The following is a 16,685-nucleotide window of genomic DNA, read 5'->3' on the forward strand; positions in this document are numbered from 1 at the left end:
ATTTCATCACTTCACATCGTCATAATCCAACAATTTCATAATCTCAAACCCAAAGCAGATTTCATTTATTTGGTCGTTTTCCGATGATGTCGCTTCTCATTTCGTCACAGTTTCTGTAAAATTATAAATTTGAGCTGAACATGGTCTCAAACGATGAGGTTCGACCCTCTAAAGACTAATTGCCAAATATTTCCATACCACAAAACCGATGGAGGGAAGATGGAGTTGAAATTTTGACTATTTAGTTGTATTTCAATTCTTCTTCAATTCAGCATTTTGTGTTTTCACGAAATATCTCAATTTTTTTATGAAATAATACTCCATACTTCAGTTAGCCTGAAAATGGCTATAACGCAAGTTTTTTTTGGGGCCAAAAAATTCCTTACGGCGGGCGTGGTAAGCAGATTAACATAACTATTCTTAGGTGAACAATATCAATCATATTGTTCGAATAGGTTTATCGATGAAAAATGATTGATGGTCAACATGTTTTCTTTTCAGCATAAACTACCCCATTTAATGATTTTTCGAATGACATATAAACTTTTGTAGGTATTAGCTGTTTGTTTTCTACCTCAATACCTATCACGACTAACATGATAACGAAAAATAAGAAATTATTCAAACCTGATTTTCTTCCATTTTGAAGCTTTTAATGATTGAATCAGTTGTTTTCTCTGATTGAAAATTAGAGTTACTCTCACTAGAACTGTTCATTTATCTGTCGAGTCAAACAAATGAACTAAATTTCATTAAAACATATTATAAGAAAGAAGTTAAGATAGAGGCAAAAATGCTGAAAAAACTCGCTATAAATAATTAAACAATTAACTATAGCAAATGTTCAAAATGTCTACCGCATTGTTCAATACGCATCGTTTTCTCACTAAATATAAAACCCTGCGTAGTTATCAGATCATCTCGAGTTTGAACACATAGTTGATTAACTTTTTCTTTTAATGTGTTCCAGGTATAAAAATCCAAAGAAGTAAGATCAGGGCTCTTTGGTGGCCGTAGAAAAACGATTCAAATGGAAGGCAATATGTGATATACACAGATTTTGATGAAATTGTTCATTTTTCACTGCCAAAACAATCAAATTGTATGCAAAATGTTTAATGAGATGTGATCCTGACCAATAAACAAGAGGAAATTTGTACGCATTGGCCGTGAAAAATCGTTTATCAATTAAATATTTGTTGATAAATTCAACAATACTGTACCATCGGTGCTGATTGTGAAGTTATTTTAGTTTAAAAGTTCTATGATTAAAAAGTAAAATAACTTATTTCCGCTTTATATATTTATTTTCACAACAATTGTTTCGTCATGATAACATGACTTCTTCAGGTGAGCATGGTAAGTTACCATGCTCACCTGACGAAGTCATGTTATCATGACGAAACAATTGTTGTGAAAATAAATATATAAAGCGGAAATAAGTTTTTTTACTTTTTAATCATCAAGATGAATTTCCAACAAGTAAAGACTGAGACAATCAAACACTTAAAAGTTCTATGAGATTTCAAGGATATCTTAAACAAATAAAGATATATCTTAATATTCTTAATACTGCCATTGGGATGAAAACTTGCTTTAATTAGGAAATTTTGCAATTTAGGTATAGGAACATGTTATATCGTCTGAAAGGAGATTTGATTTTGTTTGAATACGTCTTATGATATGCAGGTCATTGCATTTGAAAAATTCACATTTCATCATTCAAGTATATCTCGTTGAAGCATGTGAACCACCCTGTATGATTAGAGATGTATTTTATCACACTTAAATCATACACGGGTAATCTATCTATCTATCAGCATTCTAGGATACCAAAGTGATGGATGCTTGTTTGATGCTATGTTTTTTACAAAGGAAGAAGTAAATCATCAATAACTCGGAAACGGCTAGAGATTGTAACGTTACAATTGTCCATGAGACTCTGAGACTGATATCTAGGGGTGGTTTGGCTTATTTGGCAACAAAACTACTACCCAGGTTTTTACAAATTTAATAAAATTAAAATATAGGTACAAAGATCGATCCTCTAAACAAATAATATTGAAATAAAACTCAACTTAAATCAATTTTAATGAATTACTGTGCTATTAGGATGGAACCTCTTATAGATTATTTTCAGCCTTCTAAACACCAGATCTTAGCAGGAAACTATAGTACTCCAATTCCCATTCAGCGAAGTTGATGTAATAACGCCAGATATTACGCAGGTTGCAGGTATTCTCTCAGGAACTAAAATGCAATTCCAACTTATAGATATATCACAAGGAAATTCTTCTTTACGATATGTCAATCCCAATGGAGATTTCTATTGTTTAGTCCTAAGGGAGGTTGTACTTCTTGATATTTTTCAATCCTAAGAGAGGTTTCAATTGTTCCAATCTCACGGGAAGTGCGAGAATACCGACAAAAATATCACCGATATTTTAAATTCTAAATCTCAAATTAAACTAGTAATAGCGGAAATCTAAAACAAGGTATGTATATTTCCTAAAGTCTCGACAATTATTCAAAATCTTTCAGAAAATTCTCTCAATTTCTTTCTATATACGCGCATCCGTTGGCGCTTCATCGGCGACCAACTACACACGACGAATCGACAAACCAATATTCTACCCAATAAACCAAATTTTCAATAAGATCGTACCTTCCGTTCACCGTTCCCGTTGAACTATGTATCTTTTGCCTGAAAAATCTAACGAAAGCTAATTTTTTGAACTGGTGCAAAAGATAAGAATGTGAAAAGTTTTAAAAAGTAATTACTTTCGGCGTACTCTGTTGATCTTAATAAAGTACTCAATTCAAATACATTTTGGTCAAGTAATTCGATGATAGAAATTTGAATTACTTCTAAACGCCCCCTAGTATTTTACATTTTTTTATTGTTTTCATTGAAAAGGGGCATTCTAAAATGATTCTTGATGGTTTTCAATGATTGGCAAACTAGTATTCATGCAGATTTATGCAGGAAGTGAACAGGAGTGCTGGACGGGTAAGAATTTTTAAGGAAACGTTAAGAAAATGGCGAATAAGCACATTTACTTTCAGAAATATCTAAATATCTGAAATGTAAAGATTGATGATTTAATCTCAAAAGCATTTCCAAAAAATTCAATAATTTGTTTTTTTTTCTGTAAAAATTTACAATACTAATTCACAGACTCATGTACGATTAGAAAATTGAAAGTCTTTGACGGACATGGACTTGAAATCAACTGATAATATTATATTTGTTACCTTCATTTCAAAAATCAAGCACTTAATAAAAATATATCAAAAGTTTATCATTTATGGAAAGCTCAAAATTCTTTCTACCAAGGCCACCGCCAGATATTTTGGCGCCCCAACAAAATAAAATTTTGCCGCCCTGCTTTGCCTAATTCATCTGAATTATATTTGGAGGAGCCTCTGTTATTCCCCTCAGGCATCTTTTCAATTTCATATGAAATCGTATTTTTTAACTTAAAATCACCTTGTCAAATTTATCAAAGAACGTTTTGTCGATTTCATCAAAAAACGTTCTGCATTGTTCAAAAGTACTTTGCTCTTTAAGTCTATAGTAAAAAGATGACGTAGTTCTTAAAGGTGCATTTTAGTACCTATTTGTATTGTTATAACTGTAATTGAGAGCGCTTATTCGATTTAAAAAAAATGGCTTCTAATATTTTTTTTATTTTAGTACAAAGTTACTAAACTTTCATAATTTTTTTTTTCATTCGCAAATTAAAAATATTCTTTTTCTTCCATGTAGATAATTGTTCGAGGAAATTATGTGGAAACCCTATAAAAATCGGTGATCTGTAAGAAGAAATATTTCTAATTTCGTTTTGAACTGAGCATCCACGTGGTGGTGTTCCTTCTTAAATGTGGAAGTTGTATGAAAGTAATTCAAATGAGTGAAAATGAAGCGATGCAGCTGGAGAGCAATAATGTTATTGAAAAAATGGATTTGTATGGAGGACAGAGTTTTACCAGTGAAAGTTTGTTTTATCTAATGAAACCATAAGAATTATGTGAATTTTGAGCCCTTGGGAGAAGATTAACAAATGTAAAAACAATAACAGAAAAATCAAATGGACCACAAAAAAAATTAATAACATGCAAAGAGCATGACAGGGGGTTAACGAAAAAAGTTATTGATATATGTATATATTGTGATGGGGGTCCTCTTTTTCGCAAAATCTTAAAATAAACGCTATGAAATCGCCTCTCAGAAGGGAAAGTGAATAAATACATATGTGTAAGTGTAAGCCGGATTTTTTTTGTGGGAGCCAAAGTAAATGAAATTAGAGTTCTGCTAATCTTTTAGCCTTAGTTGAATTTTAGGGGGGCCAGCAGAATTCCAGGGGGGCCCGGGCCACCCCTGACCCCTTCCCCTAGCGTCACCACTGTTCATTCGAGTAAGCAATGCTTTGCACCTTTGCACAAAAAAAAAGGAACCAAATGTGCATGATGGATTTAATAAGCAAAGTTGATGATTAGTCTCAATTTTGATGGAAATTGTTTTGATTTCTAATCTTTAATAATATAAAGAGTCAGAAAATGGCTGAATCTGTGAACACTATATATACAAAATAGATTCGACAAACTGAAAAATAAATGGCACTATTAAATTCTGTTGATTATTGATAATTTAGGGGATGAGAAAACCATTTTCTGTTGATATCAATATACCGATTATGTTGAATGTTTTTTTACAACATTTACTTCAATAATAATTTTATTCCTCCCGACCAAAGTGCAAAATACCTGAAAAAATAATTTTTTTCTCCCGATAATAGGGTAATTCGATCTAGCAACCCAAGAAGGAGAACACACTTTCATTCTTATTTACTTCTTGCTTTATCTATTTAAGTACTTCCCACGTCATCTATGAAATTCACCTTAGAACATAGAATATAATTAAGAAATTTATCCTATAGCTACACTAGCGCCACCAATTTGTGTCAATGTAACAGACACTTTTGGAAAAGAAAGATTATTCTCCTTATCTCTTCCATCCATAGTTCTACCATAAGAGATTACTCTTCTTATCTCTAAATGTACCTTTACCAAAAACTGGGTAGTTCAATGGTTGAGACCACTTATGAAAAAAGATGAAGTTTGACACAATCACAGATTCATACTATATTCTATGGACAAAACTTTGAAAACATAACCTATATAAAGAGCTTATGGCATGTTAGCAGGAAAAAATCCATGTTACTTACATTTCTTAAGCATTATAGTTTATACGAATACATTCTAGTTTTCAGTCAAAATGCCGAAAAAACGATTCAATTGGAAATCTAGAGAGGTGAATCAAATAATAATAGATGATTCAGAAACGTCAAAGGTAAGTGAATAATTTTTCGGTACTATTTCTAGTATTGTCTTCAGATTATTGTTAATTATGGAATTTTCAGTTGAATATTGACTTAAAAGCCGAAGGACACTATGATGACGCAAATAAATTGTGTTTACCCTCACAAAAAAGAAAAACCAAAATAAAGAAGCAAAAGGGTCCAACTGTTATTTTATCAAAAAAGAGAAGAAAGCAGTTAGAAAAAATTGTCGAAAAAAAGAAGAAAAAAGAAAACGTAAGTCTATTTGAATATTGCTCATTTTATTGAAAATCACTTATCAATTGAAATTCTTTACGTTTTAGAGAAAACAAATTTTGGAAGAATTACAGAAATATAGAATACCTGAAGAAGAGCAGAAAAAGTTGGTCTCCTTGTCTTCAATTCAAACTAAAGGAATTAAACGCATATTTCTGGAGGAGAGAAAAGCAAATGCTCCTCCGAAAAAACGGAAATTTAATATAGACGAGGAGAATTTAAGTGATAATACTGAAAATACTATTTCATTAGATACTCCTGCCGAAGAAACAACTATCCCTATAAAGAAATATGATCCAAATAATGTTAAATTATCTGACTTTGAATTGAATGATATAGAAATAGAATCAAGTGATGATGAAATAGAAATAAAAGTTGATGAATCAGAAATAAAGCAACCTATAATGGAAGAAAAAATTGTTGAATCACAAATAAACCAACCTGTAATAGAAATAAAAGATGACAATACAGAGAATTCTAAATGTGAAAAGAGAAATGAGATCACTGTGAAGAAAGAGAGTAAACCTGCAGTATTTGTGGACGTGATCAGGGATTCAAAAATACAAAAACAAAGAATGAAATTGCCAATTCTTGCAGAAGAACAACATATTATGGAAGTAATCAATGCAAATTCTATTGTAATAATTTCTGGAGAGACAGGAAGTGGTAAAACTACACAATTACCACAGTTCCTTTATGAAGCAGGTTATGCTCTTGAGAGACAGATTGGAGTAACTGAACCAAGGAGAATAGCTGCCATCTCTATGTCAGAGAGGGTGGCTAAGGAAATGAGCTTGAGCTCTAGAGAAGTTTCTTTCCTAATTAGATTTCAGGGAAATGTAACTGAAGATACTAAGATCAAGTTTATGACGGATGGTGTACTACTGAAGGAGATACAAAGTGATTTCTTGCTTAATAAGTACAGTGTTATCATTCTAGATGAGGCCCATGAGAGGTCATTGTATACTGATTTATTAGTTGGTAAGTATTTATTGATCAAGTATTTCTTTTATATTCACTTTACAGTAATGAGTATATCAAATTTCATTTATGTATACATTATAGATTGTTGTAAGATGATAACTGAATGATATTTATTAATATGAAATGTTTGTCTTTAGGTCTTCTGGCGTGGATCATCAAACTCCGAGAAAAACGTAATATTCCTTTGAAGCTTATTGTTATGTCTGCCACTCTCCGAATACAGGACTTCACTGCCAATCAAAGACTCTTTAAGACCCTTCCACCAGTGGTAAATGTGGAGAGTCGTCAGTTCCCTGTAACTATACATTTCAACAGGCGCACCGATGATGATTACTTAAAAGAGGCTTTCAGGAAGACGGTTAAGATTCACTCCACATTACCCGAAGGGGGAATCCTGATATTTGTGACAGGACAGCAGGAGGTCTATCATCTAGTGAAAAAGCTGAAAAAGAAGTTTCCATACTCGCAGTCGAATAAAAAGGCAGTAAAGGCCAAAGTAGAGGAAGAAGAAGATGACGATTGTGAGGGAAAGAAAAAGGTGAGTTACTATTTTAGACAAAATGCCTCATAGAAAAAGGGAAAAGAGGTGTATTAAATGAAAGAAATACATTTTATTTCGAGTGAGACAAATATAATTATTATTATGGTTTTACTATCCACCTCTCTGCATATAAACCTCAAATCTAGAAATTTGACTTGTATTTCATTAGAATTATTTTGTCATAAAGATAATGACAATGATTTTCTAGATATGATTAATGATTTTCAATATATTCAACTAATATTTATTTGGTACAGTGATTTAGAATGGCTGCCTAAATGTCCAGATTATCTTTTAAACCATTTAGTTGGACCTTTTGGAGTTTAAAGTTAATGTCACAACTATTTAGAATGGTTACTACAGGAATTATGTATTTTTTTTGTATGAATTAAAGTTCTAGAAGCACTCTCCAATTCATTGAATCCTTTCAAGCATTTAACTAATGTTTCTACAATGATGTTGACATCTTCAGAAACTAATAGTTCCTGAACTGTCAACAGAGTATTATGTCCACTGACCACTGTGGATTTGGAAACTCATTGTATGGAAATTGTTGAAACTCAGTTTGAACCTTTGTTTTGCCTAATGGACTGTTGGATTAGGTTTCCTTCCTTCCAAAAATTTTTTATTTTCTTTTTACATTTATAATATGTTTAACATTTATGTTTTCATGTTTTTGTTTTTTGTTATTTTTGTCACTTTGCGATCACAATAGACAATAATTCAACACTTTTTTTTCTTATAACAGGGTAAAATCAACAGGAAAAATAAAATAATCTTGCCGCGCATCAATTTGGACGACTACAGCTTGCCCAGAGATGCAGAAGTTGTGTCCGATGACGAAGATGTTGATGACGCCATCGACGTTGAGTCAGAAGATGAGACTACTACTGATGATGCTGTCTGCCATGGGCAGCCGTTGTGGGTCCTGCCGCTTTTCTCCAACCTTCCTATTCACAAACAGAACAAAATCTTCCAGCCGGCACCGTCAGGCTGTAGGGTATGTGTGATCAGCACCAATGTGGCAGAGACAAGTTTGACCATTCCCGGTATCAAGTACGTCGTGGATACTGGAAAGACAAAAGCCAAGCTGTATGACAAAGTCACAGGTGTGTCCACCTTTAGAATTTGTTGGACGAGCAAAGCTTCGGCCGATCAGAGAGCAGGAAGGGCAGGTAGGACTGGTCCAGGACATTGCTACAGACTCTATTCAAGGTGAGATTAGAATTATATTTCATTCTCAATTTTTTGGTACATATGGTTCTTTCTTGTCCATGTTTGCTCTTTTCTGCTATGGTATTGGTTATTATAATAATGAAGAAAAGAATAACAGACATGCTTCAAGGAAAAGTAGATATGTGTTTCGGGCTTTCGGCCCTCATCAGTACGATTGAAAAGTGTTGGGATGAACAACACTCGGAGAAAAACAAACTGAGAACTGATGACGGCCGAAAGTCCGAAACAAGTGTATAGCACTTTTCCTTGAAAGATGTCCGTTATTCTTTTTTTTTTGCTTTTTGAATAATCACTTTGTTATCATTTACCCATGTTTGTTGTTCCATGTTTGATGTATGTCTCGCTGTCTAGGTGTTGAAGTTGGTTGCTGCCCAAAAACTCATTGGGTCTGCCTACGAGAAACACAAATGGGCACCTTGCTCCTGTAGAGTAGTTGTTGTGAAAACTAGACAACTTGACAAAAAGTGATTTGTTTTCTTTAACATATTACAAAGTCTTAAAAATAAAGATACAAGGGACTGTCAGAATACCATTTGCAATAAATATAGATCTGCAATGATCACAAGAACCAAGCCTAAACATTATCCATATTATTCTTTTTTGTAATAGAAAAACATATATAATTCAGCAGAATTTCCCCACACTAAAATATTATAGGCTATATGACTGTAGCATAAACTATAATATACATTGAAAATTGCATCTGAGATTAGTAGTAGTGGCAACATTTTTATTAGCTTCAAGCTAATGTGTCTAATATCAAAAAAAGATGAGCTCAGTTTTCGCAAAGTTTCATTTGTTCCAAAATTGTGAATTGATCGGATGAAGATAGATCTTAGATCAGCATTGTAGGGGTCAACACAAAATGCTATCAACTAGCTATTATTTATTTAACACATTTATCCTTTGTATTTTATTAATATCTTCGAATTTTGCAGCGCCGTTTTCAATGATACTTTCGTTGATTTCGAGGAGCCAGAAATCAAGAAGGTGCCCCTGGATGACCTGGTACTTAGGATGCGTAGCATGCAGATAACGAATATTCTAAACTTCCCATTTCCTACCGCACCGGACCTTCTGCAGCTGAAAACCGCCGAAGCCAGGTTGAAGATACTCGGCATCTTAGACGAGGACGGTAAAATTACCAAACTGGGAAAAATAGTGTCAAAGTACCCACTGTCTCCAAGGTTTGGCAAGATGGTAGCGCTCAGCTTTCAGCAAGATATCGTTGCCTATACACTGATCCTGGTGGCGGCGCTTTCTGTTCCTCAGCTTCTGCTTGAGGGATCGAAGGAGGGCGAAGCTCAACGGTGGACAGCGACCCGGATCAAGTGGGCGGGTTCAGGAAACTCTTATTTGTTGGGTGACAACATGGTATTGATGACCAGCGTCGGTACCGCAGAGGTGGCCAATGCACAAGGAAAACTGGATCTATTCTGTCTCGATCATGGCATTAGGCATAAAGCTCTGACTGAAGTGCGCAAGTTAAGGATACAAATGACTAACGAAATAAACACCAACATCCCTGAAGCAGACTTGGTGGTAGACCCCAAACTGCCGCCTCCCACTGATCATCAAGCCAAGATGCTGCGTCAGATACTGCTGTTAGGTTTGGGAGATCAGGTGGCCAGAAAGGTGACTCTTGATGAGGTAAGTGATTATCCAAAGGTTTTTTACTATATCATAAACAAATACCTGAAATGCATCAGTGAAACAAATCATTTTTTTTAAGATCTATTTCATTAAATTTGGTAAAAAATAAAGGAATCAAATTCTGAAAAGAGCATCAATTGCACAGAATCACAAATTCGAACCGTGTGTTACCATGATTGTACTAAGTACAATATTCTTCACCTCAAAGTTAGCCTGTAGATTTCCTAAATTATGAATAGTGAAAAGTGTGCAGAGTTTTAAACTTGAAGTAGGAATGTATTCCAGTGAACATGTTTTGTTTAATTTTTTGTGTCAACCTTTATTATTAGATACTAATGTTTTATTGCTATATTTTCACAAGGTACCAACTGGAGAGAGCAAGTCCAAATATAAGTATGCTTACAAAGTTGGTAGTATGGAAGATCTTGTGTTCTTGCATAGAACCTGCATATTAAAGAGAACCCTACCTGATTGGGTGATATATCAAGAGTTATATGAAACAAATAAGGTGTACATGCGTGGTGTAACAGCTATAGAAGTCGAATGGTTACCTCTTTATTACCCCAATCTTTGTCAGCTGAAAATTCCTGATTCTGCAAGTTACGATGGTAAGTTGAGTTTAGAATCTATGACGAATGAATAAAAATCATAATTTTTGAAATTTTTCAGAGGGTAAGGTTATGTGTTGCGTAGACGGAACCTTTGGTAGTCAAGCGTGGCCTTTGAGACGTGTTAGAATTGAGTTTCCTGAGACAGAGGAGGCATATAGATGGTTTGCCAAATTTTTACTGGAAGGAGAAGTGGTAGAGAAACTGAAAAAGTACACGTCTCATCTGTTGAGTTCTCCTGCCATAATGATAAAAAAATATGCGAAGTTGCAGCCAAGAACCAATTCGTTAACTAATGCATTAATTGAAAGGAAGGTTAGGAGAAAAGACACATTGTTGGAAGTGTGGAAGGACAACTCTAGTTGTAAGTCTTCTTTATTTAAATAGAAGGGAAAAAGACGATTTTTTTATTTGAAATGAATATTTAATTTTCATCAATATCATATTCTTTTCAATATAATTCTGTTTTTTTTTTCAGATTTGTTGTCGGAGTTCTTACAATGGGTTCCCCAATCGTTACACGCCGACATAACAATTATGTGGCCCCCTGTTGAGAAATGTTCAACGTAATTTGAAGTAATTTATTATTTGTAAATATTTGTAAATATTAAAAATATTATCTAAATATTTCTTTTCTTTTTTTTATTACTTAATCTGATATACTATACCCCAGTCTTCATTATATCCCAGAGAAACAAAAAAATATTATCGCTAATACTCTCCAATTTCGATGACTTCTACTTTCCATAGATGCAAATTGCCTGAATATTTTAGTTGTGCTGAGAATCCACAGATTTCAGACTCGCACAATCCAAAGCCTCAAATATGAATATTGTTTTTATATCTAAAGAACATTAAAAAGTGTTTCAACGTTATAGTTTCAAAAATATACAAAGTACATAATGAAAATTTTTTCTCCCTAGTTGCAAATTTTACATTCTTTATTTTCTCCATGTGAATGGTGTTTTCTTTAAACAAGTGTCCCCGAATTGAGTCAATAACTCATCAATGTATTCTACGATCAGATCCAGATCAAATTATCACATCAAATGCAGCACTAGGTTATTTTAGTTATAGTCTATTAACGAATCTATCTGAATAATGGAATATTATTTTTTATATTTATTCACAAAGCATTAAAAAAAAAGTTGAACTTTAGAAATATTTCATTCTCATAAGTTTAATGTATTGTACTTCTAACTATGGGGAGATTTAAATGGTATTTTTCGAATGAAAATAGAGTAAAAAAAAATTAATTAATTAAGATTCTGGTTTCTCTATATTTCTTGATGAGAGCCACAATATAGTGACTTCGAGTCCACCTGGATAGGAGATTAAATGGAAGACTTGGAAAAATCGAAAACTGGTAAAATGAAATTCCATTTATTTGTACTGAATCGAATAAGAATTCTATGAGTACTTACCTTAGAACATAAATATTTAGCAGAAGTAAAATATTTTTTTTATCATAATTTTAATTTCATAAATTCAAAATGACGACCTAATTCCGATTTTTGGACACAATTGAAAAGTTATCTGAAAAAAAATCAACCATATGAGCAACCAATTATCATATTCAACTTCCGAGGAAAATATCTATAACAGTAGGTTCATCTTCCTAAATTACCAATTGTGAAAGAAGAAAGATGTTATTATGATATTGTGATCTCTAATCTGCACAGTGAGCAATTGGATTATAAAAACAAATTTTTCCTGTATTATTTTGGCATGTGATGGTTTGAGAATTGAACGAATCTCAATCATTAATATGTCTAAATTCAAAGCTAGTCACATTGAAGTGAAAAATATTTTCACTCAATATGAAATCAGGCAGCATTTGGTAAAACTCCTAGTGTAATTTTAGAAGCTATCACAATTTGTTGGTGAAGATCTTCACTTCTACAATGATGAAGAAACCCCGACTTTAGTATGTAGGTACTTATTTTGCAAAGATATTTGAAATATTGTGGAGTCCTTCAATCTTCCTTTCTATGTAATTTTTTTAGGAGTGATGCCTCATCACTTGAAAAGTAGTTGTAGTATATTTTCAGATTCTTAAAAGAATAGAAGATCTAGAAATGAATAGGTACTTATGAGGTGATATAACACAGAAGAACAAATTGAATCAAAGAATTCATTTAATTTTTTTTTCAAAAATATAATCATAAAATTGTATGAAGGTCAAGCTGAATTGGACACACTGTTAGTCAAAGGGCAATTAATAATACTCTATAATGTACTAATCCACGTAGCTGAAACCAAAGCTAGTCTATCCCATTTTTACTGCATACTTTTATTTTCTATAGGGATACAACTGTGGTGGAATGAGATGGAGTTGAAATTACTCACTATAAAGCTTATGAATATGAAGATCAAGGACTTAGGATTGGTCACAGCGACGTTAAAATATGGTATAAGTATTGTATGATTTCTCAAAGCTGCAATAAAAGGTGAAAATCACAGGAAATTATGGGTAAGGAGAATCGTTGAAAATATGCCTTTGGTCCAGTTTGGACGAGAAAATAATTCTATTATGATTTAACTTTTCTCGAGGATAAACATTTTCAACGATTCCCAAATCGACCAAAAAAAGTGTCTTTACACATTGATAAATAGATAAAAAGAAAACATCTATAAACATATATACAGATAATATACAAAAGGTTCAACGTATCATATCCACAAATATATATTTTCAAAAAGAGTCTTTATCCATAAAATGTTAAAACGGCACACAGAGTGCATAATATCGTTCCATTTCAAAATTGTTTTATTTTACAAATGTATCACAAAGGAAATAAGAGAATTTGCACTGTAAAAAAATCACCGAGGAATCCACTAAAATAAATCCTAATCAAATAGTTTCCTTCCAATAATCAACATTCTTTAAAATCTAAAATTTTCTGGTCTATGTACATAATTTTATTGGTAAAATAGATCTTTTCTTACTTGTATACCTTTCTTACTTTCATTTTACTTACATTCCAGTTTTACCTCGATAAAAAAACATTTGCTGAATCATAGTGAATGAGGACAATTCCTTTTAAGGTTGTAATTCAACAGTCTTTTTCGTCCCTTCTAACTAAATACGGTTTAAGTACAACACGATTCTGAGGCGAGAAAACGACACTTGGGAAATTAATTTGTTCGGTTTATTGGGATCGCTGAGGTTATAAGTATTTCCTAACTAGTCTTTTATCTTTCTTCATTTAGAATTATTTCTAGAATATTCGTTTCTGATAAGGGAGCAACACCTATTACAAATTTACAGATTACAACGAAAATAATCATCATGCTCCTTCAAATTGATAAATAATCATTATAGAGTGATTTTTACATCATCTGCCCGTTTTCCGTTCTACATCACAGATCATGAATAATAAACAGTAGAAAATGATACGGATACTTGGACAAACATAAGAAATAATATGCGGTCGACAAACTTAATATTTGTCGCATCATATCAACATCTTCAGGTAAGCCTTTTCTAAATTTTGGGGGCATTTGCTTAATCTTCCTCATCATTTCATTCAAGTTTGCTGAAATGTCTAAAACTTGTACTTACTAGCATGATGAAGATTAGGCTAATTGTAATAAATGATAAAATTTGAAAAAAAGCAAGATTTCGTTGTACAATTCTAAGCTCAAAGATCATTTCAAAATGGGAAATAAATATGGTTACAAATAAAAATATTGAATTCACCAAATCCAACCAAACTATTTCCATCCATTTTAAAATAAAATCCTGCTGTTCTGATCCAAAAGAGCTATTCCATGAACGTCCATTCAACAAGATATTTGTTTTTTGTCGCAAAAATTATGGACGAGTGACTAGAAAAGCACTCCTAGAAATGTGTGGATAGGGACAAACAATCTTGAGAATGGAGTGCTTCACAAGTCGAGATAGTGGAATAGAATCAATATTGACAGTAATCCATCATAAAAAATTCCCCTTCTAATACACTGAACAATCCGAGATTAAGAATGAAATTGGGACAGGTTTTCTTCATCATCTCCAATTTAGAGTTACAGCAATCATAGTGATCATAAGTAGAGCTGTTGGTACAGCCATTCCACCTGAGTTTGAATGATCTACTGCTTTGCAAGCTCCTGGAATGAAAACAAAAAGAAGGTAGTAAAATGCACTTGGGGAAAATAAGAATATATTAAATTACCTGTATTAGTGAAATTATAGGCCCAGTTTCCGAAACCAGGAACTACGATTCTGTGGCAGCTATCTGTTACTCTGGTCAACTTGAGAATTGCTTGACCCATTGTCGCCTGCTTATCTGCGACTGCATGATGATCCCCGTGAAGGGGCAGTTGAGGTGCATCGTATCCTAATGTATAGATAAAGCAGTATCGTAGAGGCTCACCCATCGCAGACTTCTTACTAGTCATGGGAGTTGCTATAATATAATTTATGCCGTTCTCGTTCCAGCTTCCATGACAGGAGTAAGCTGAAACAGAAATAATTTTGAGACTGTGGTCATAGGACCTAATAAAGGGAAAATAAACGTTCATATTCAAAACCAATGAATTAATTCTACATGTGCCTTCTTTTGCAAACAATATATTGAGAGAGAAGATGTTCTTCATTGTCCATTTCAGGTAAGAGCTATTGACCATTGGTCCTTAAGCTCATTGCATGAAATTTTGGACATTTTCTTCCTAACCACATTCAAAATAGTTCCTTTTTTCAAAGAAAAATGAAAAAGTAATTTTGTTATTAGAGTTCCCTGATGAGGTCTTTTTATGTCTTATTCAAATATTTTGTCTATTTGGCTTTTTATATTGAGTCTACATTGGGTAGTACCCAATGGGTACTGCAGAATTAAACAATCAAATTCAATTCAATACAATCAAAGTTCTTGCAATATGAAATGTACTCAACTCACCATTTGGTGTTTGCTGGTTACAGTCCGACTGGAATTCCATCTCGTGTTGATTTGTGCAACCAACAGTCAAAGTTTCATAATCTTGAGACAGACACTCCGGTGTCAGTTCAGAACCAAGGACGTCAGATTGGTCCCTTTTCTTCCTTCGTTCTTCAGATCGATCCTCTTTGGGAGGTACTCTGTACCGTCCCAAATGGGGACATTTCTTTGTATGCAGGGTTGTAGCTGTGAAAAGATTAAAGACATAATAATTTTGTCCCATGTAACACATCTTGCCATATACTCACTGACTAATGTAGTGTAAGGTGTTGTAGACGGATTGAATTTTCCACAAGCTTCATCTGGATTCTCCTCGAATTCGCTGGTTTGTTGTATCTCGATCACATTCGAGTCTCTCTTATGGAAAACCATGCATACGTAACCGCTATCGCTGAAATTAAGAAAGGATTTTCATAAACAATGTCTACAATATTTGAAGACGTAAAAATATTCCTTGATATTTGATCTAATTCTAGACACATAAACAGTAAACTACTATTACTAACTGTGACAACATAATTTCGTACGGGCAACCTATTCATCCGACCATCTGGCGTAAATTTTATCCTTTGAGTATAAAGTAACTCATACATTAACTAAATCAAGAAAGAACGTGTTTTATGAATGATAGAAATTTATTTTTTCATTCAAGTTGTGATATGCCCTGAATTAACCAAATAATTTACAGTGTTTTCCAAATATGTAATCAAGTAATTAGGATAACTTACCATCCAGAAGTGATGTGCGCCACAATCTGCACCCTTTTCTGATCCTGAGACTCCAGAATACCGTGGCAGATCACCCTCATCTCTCCATCCGACCTCCTTTGATCCTGACTCTCGAAACCAAACTCTTCATATCCAAAAGCAGGTGCCTGAGATCCCAAACTGAAGTTAGGTCTATTGGGCCTTTTTGGTTTCGGTATCTCTTCGTCGACTATTTTCAAGGTCGCATTGCGTTGCGTGAACTTGTAGATCTTCTTGTGATCCAAACTGAGCCATGTGTGATGATCTGTTATCCACTTCGGAAATTTGCACCGATTGTGATGGTTATCGACTGAAATGTACCAATACAAAAATATTACTTAGGTCGATGTTCGAAGGGAAGT

The 16,685-nt window shown here is 33.4% G+C and overlaps 2 protein-coding genes across 2 annotated transcripts in view; one reads left to right on the forward strand and one right to left on the reverse strand.

The window, feature by feature from the left end:
- Positions 1–5,174: 5,174 nt before the first annotated feature.
- On the forward strand, positions 5,175–11,267 carry LOC123675648 (probable ATP-dependent RNA helicase kurz). Its single transcript, XM_045611090.1, has 9 exons — positions 5,175–5,353; positions 5,424–5,597; positions 5,666–6,599; positions 6,740–7,140; positions 7,892–8,358; positions 9,318–10,029; positions 10,394–10,640; positions 10,702–11,004; positions 11,119–11,267. Exons 1-9 carry the CDS (start codon positions 5,279–5,281, stop codon positions 11,208–11,210), a joined length of 3,405 nt encoding a protein of 1,134 aa, XP_045467046.1. The 5' UTR covers positions 5,175–5,278; the 3' UTR covers positions 11,211–11,267.
- A 1,493-nt stretch (positions 11,268–12,760) lies between these two features.
- The window catches only part of LOC123674836, a 339,640-nt gene continuing 335,715 nt past the window's right edge, over positions 12,761–16,685 (reverse strand). Inside the window, exons 7-11 of the mRNA XM_045609938.1 lie at positions 16,306–16,633; positions 15,826–15,968; positions 15,539–15,763; positions 14,816–15,100; positions 12,761–14,750 (exon numbers count right to left, since the gene is read on the reverse strand). Of these exons, the coding sequence (XP_045465894.1) occupies positions 14,650–14,750; positions 14,816–15,100; positions 15,539–15,763; positions 15,826–15,968; positions 16,306–16,633 (1,082 nt within the window). The 3' untranslated portion in view covers positions 12,761–14,649. The remainder of the gene's footprint in view (positions 14,751–14,815; positions 15,101–15,538; positions 15,764–15,825; positions 15,969–16,305; positions 16,634–16,685) is intronic.

The sequence above is a fragment of the Harmonia axyridis genome, chromosome 3, assembly GCF_914767665.1.
Source record: "Harmonia axyridis chromosome 3, icHarAxyr1.1, whole genome shotgun sequence".
Classification (NCBI taxonomy): Eukaryota; Metazoa; Arthropoda; class Insecta; order Coleoptera; family Coccinellidae; genus Harmonia; species Harmonia axyridis.